At 55.5% G+C, this 3,844-nt stretch overlaps 1 protein-coding gene across 1 annotated transcript in view; it reads left to right on the forward strand.

Annotated features, from left to right (window-relative positions):
- The window catches only part of RNF115 (ring finger protein 115), a 22,008-nt gene that overhangs the window by 6,209 nt on the left and 11,955 nt on the right, over positions 1 to 3,844 (forward strand). The window contains exons 2-4 of the mRNA XM_009888996.1: positions 583 to 825; positions 1,571 to 1,681; positions 2,702 to 2,769. Of these exons, the coding sequence (XP_009887298.1) occupies positions 583 to 825; positions 1,571 to 1,681; positions 2,702 to 2,769 (422 nt within the window). The remainder of the gene's footprint in view (positions 1 to 582; positions 826 to 1,570; positions 1,682 to 2,701; positions 2,770 to 3,844) is intronic.

Consider the following 3,844-nt stretch of genomic DNA (forward strand, 5'->3'; position numbering starts at 1 on the left):
GCTGGGATGGGTTGCGATGGGTTGCGTTGGGTTGCGATGTGCTGGGATGGCTTGGGATGGGTTATGTTGGGTTGGGATGGGTTGCGTTGGGTCTTTGACAGGCTTGCGTTGGGTTGCTCGCTGCCCGAGCAGCCGGATCGCAGCCCTAGTCTGATGCCGAGAAGCCGGCTGATGTTTTACGATATCCCCTTCCGGCTATTTCGATACGCTGCGTGCGGCCGGCGCGTGTCCTGTTGGGGCTGCAGCCCTGTGGATCTGTTTTTCTTTTAAAGCGGGGTGGAAAAACCCAAGAAAGAGAGAACGCGCGGCTGGATGAGAGGCAAAGCTGAGCAGGGATTTCAGCTCCCGCAGTGCCAACCGCTGCCGTGTGCTTGTTTCGGTGCTGCCCTCCCCAGAGGTATGGGAGGATGCTGGAGCGATCCCCCTGCCCGTCCCTGCCGCGGCCGGCTGGTTTCACCCGTGCTGGGCTCCTGTCCCCGCGAAAATATCCTGACCCCGTCGCTGGTGTGAAGGCGGGCGGTCTCAGCTGGGAGTGAGCCAGGAGAGGAGCTGTTCTCGCTTCACGTTCCCTTACCCTTGAAGAGCTCTGGACGAACGCCGAGGATGACAGACCTTCCACCCGGCGTCGTGCACAGTTAAAAGCTGCCGCCCGGCTGTCCGGCATTTCAGCGGTGGAGTTTCCCTTGTGCTCGGTGTGGCGCAGCTCAAAGAAGTGCTTGAATCGGCTGATGAACCCTGTGGCAATGCTGAAACGGAGTCAAAGTTGGGATGTGATAGTCCTCATCTGTAACACCGGTGACAACGCGATTAATATTTATAGCGAAGGTGCGTCTGCGTCTCTCCGAAGGCTCTGTCCTGGCTCCGGGGGGAAGAAGAAGCGGCAAGTTCTGAGGTCAGGTCCTGGGGCAGAGGAGGCATCGCGTGGCTTTGTACGGGCGCGAGCAGGTAAGGGGGGTGTTGTCCCAGAGCGTTGGATGTCACTTGCCGTCTGGCGTGACAACCGCTTCGTCTTCTCTTGGCAAAATAGTTTAAAAACTGAAATAGTTTAAAAACTCAGTTCCTACCTGAAGGTTAAGACGCGTGAAGCTCAACCTTCCTGTGAGCTGCAGGTTGATCATGTGGCGCTCAAGTGCTGAATTGGGGTGAGTTCTCTGGGTTTCTCTCTTTTGTCGAATATATATGTCAAATACATACCATATACTTCGTTTAATGCAAGGAGCAGCTGCCCCTCGGGTGAAGCCGGTTTGGACAGCGCAGAGTGATGTCGCCCCGTACTTAAAGACGAGGAGTAAATATCATTGCAGCTGTGGGGATTACAGGAGGGATATTTAATTTGGGAAAGACAAATGAGTCAACCCAAGCCCGGGGTGGTGGAGCTGAGTTCTTCCATAGCTGCCTGGTGAAGAGAGGGGAAGGTAGAGAAGTTACGTCCAGGGTTAGAGCTGTGGGACGAGCTCGTGGCCATCGAGGGAAGGACAAGTGACCAAAGGAGAAGCGTGCACAGCTGCTGGATGGAGCAAGAGTCGGGAAAAACTTCTCAGCTTGCTTTATTCTCTCTCCTTCGTCGCAGTCTGTGCCTCGCTGATCGGGGAGCTTGCTCTGATGTCTCCTCTCCAAGTTGCCAGTGCCTGGAATAGCCAGGAGAACACGACAAGGGGACGGTTTGAGTCCTGCCTTGCGGGTGAGGGCGATAAACTAACACGGTTACCTGCGGGGCCGCGGCCACGGCTGCTGGGAGCAGCTCGGGTTTGGTGCCTCAGCCGGAAAGATGCTGACGGTGCCGAAAGCGCCGTGCCGGAGGGCTGAGCCGGCAGGACGGGCTGGGCTGCGGAAGGGACGTACCGTGCAACGGCGGCTTCATTGGTGTGGCACCAGGAGGTTTTGGGGCACCGTAGCGTCCCCTGAGCGGGATGGGGCGCTGACGGGGGCGGTTGGTGGTTCCTGGCTTGCTGTGCGTCCCGGTGGGACGATGAAGAGGGCGAAGGTGTGAGCGGTGCCTCTGCCAGCGCTTGGCTACCTGCCTTGCTTCGCCTGCTCAGCCCGAGAACCCAAACGGTGCTGTGGATGGACCAAAGCAACCCGCACATCGCTTTTCCTGCTGCTTTGTAGCCTTTAAATTCAGTTTTCTGTGGGGACCTCAAAAATTTCCACTGGTTTGCTGCCACGCAGCTTCGCTTGCTTCTTAATTGGAATTGCCTTTGCGTCTCGCCCTCTGTTTTGGGGGCGGAGGGGAGCGCTTGGCCACCACCTGGCTGTACGGACCCGCAAACCGGAGGTTGAAACACCACCGAGTCCCATCGCTTCTGCCCCGAGGTAGGATCAAGTCTGGCAACATCGCTCCTGACAGACGCGCTTAGACTAGACGTGTGCGCGTCGCCCAGTTCTGGCTGCTTAGGAAATCAGCTGGCTGCTTTCCTCCAGCTAACGAGCGTGCGTCTCTTGCGAGCAGGGCGCAGCGGACTCCCGTCGGGCAGAGCCGCAGGCAGCGAGGGCTCCTGCTGGGATTCTCTTTTCTTTTCCTTCTGCGAAACACGGACCGCCAGGCTGGAGGGGAGTGGAAGCCATAGGATGCTGTTATTCCTTTCCCCGGAAAGTCTTTTTCTTTGCGCTGTGGCTGGATCCTGTTTGGGGAATGAGGTCCGAAACGGTCGGGGCGGCAGTTTTGGGGATTTGGGACACCCATCCAACTCCTTCTGCGCAGGCAGGAGGCTCCGGCAGAGACCGGGGCTGCCCCACGCTGCCCTAAACCTCTCGCGGAAAACGGGGAAGGTAAAACGAAGGGTTCGTGCCGCTCCGTGGATGCGGTGGCTCTGCAGTATCCCACCCACCTCCCGTCGTCTGTTCTGGTTTCCCTTCTCCCTCCCCCCTGTTGCTATTTATCCCAAATGCCATTTTTATCTCTCTTCATGCTCTGACTATACATTCGAGCTTCTGGGCAAGATGCTGGTAATTTCCATACGGATTACAACAGAAAAAGAAACATTCAAAAGCTTCCAGAAACGCAGCAGACCTGCAGTGTCCCCGATGGCACGGCCTGCTGCTAAGTTTAGAGAAAAAGAGGGGAAAAAAGAAAAAGAGAAAAATCTTTCTAACGTGGTCGTTTTGACAGGGAAAATGCTGGAAATGAATTCAGCGAAAGATTTTTAGACATCGCAGAACGTCCTCCTGGTTCGGTATCGCTCTGAAGTCCGGTGGTATGGTGTGAAATGAGGTGGTATGGTGTGAAATGAGGTGGTATAGCACGAAATGAGGTGGTATGGTGTGAAATGAGATGGTATAGCACGAAATGAGCTTTTTGACCCCAGTATTTTGGTGCCTGGCTTTTGATCCGGTACCTATTCATTACTTTTAAGAAATACCAGGCAGTCACTGCTCCTCGCTTATAGTCTGCGCTTGAGACCCGACCTCCCTGAAGGGGGACACCTCTGCGTTTCGCAGAGCCACTCCCCCCCAAAAAAAAGAGCTCTTTTTTCCTTTTCCCCTGTATTGTAATCTTTATTCGGAGGTGGGTCGGTGCTGTGCCCCCCCCCACCTTCCCGGCCACGCTGCCGGACTCGCTCTCCGTGGTGGCATTTAGCCCCGTCATCCGCTCCCACGCGGAACCGAGCAACGCACGTCCCTCTTTCAAACCCGCACGTCTATTCTCGTTAGCACGGCAATTCACGCGCGCAAAGCCGAAAGCCCCAGACAGATTGGTTTTTTCCTTTCTTTTTTTTTTTTCTATTTTTTTTTTTCCCCTCCTCCCCTTTTTACGAGCTCATCACCCATCCGTTCCCATTATACTCAAGGCTGCAGCTCTTTTGAAAACATACCGTGTGTTCGGCTGCCTAAAATGGGCCTTTTG

Source organism: Charadrius vociferus, unplaced genomic scaffold (genome assembly GCF_000708025.1).
Source record: "Charadrius vociferus isolate BGI_N301 unplaced genomic scaffold, ASM70802v2 scaffold1487, whole genome shotgun sequence".
Lineage (NCBI taxonomy): Eukaryota > Metazoa > Chordata > Aves > Charadriiformes > Charadriidae > Charadrius > Charadrius vociferus.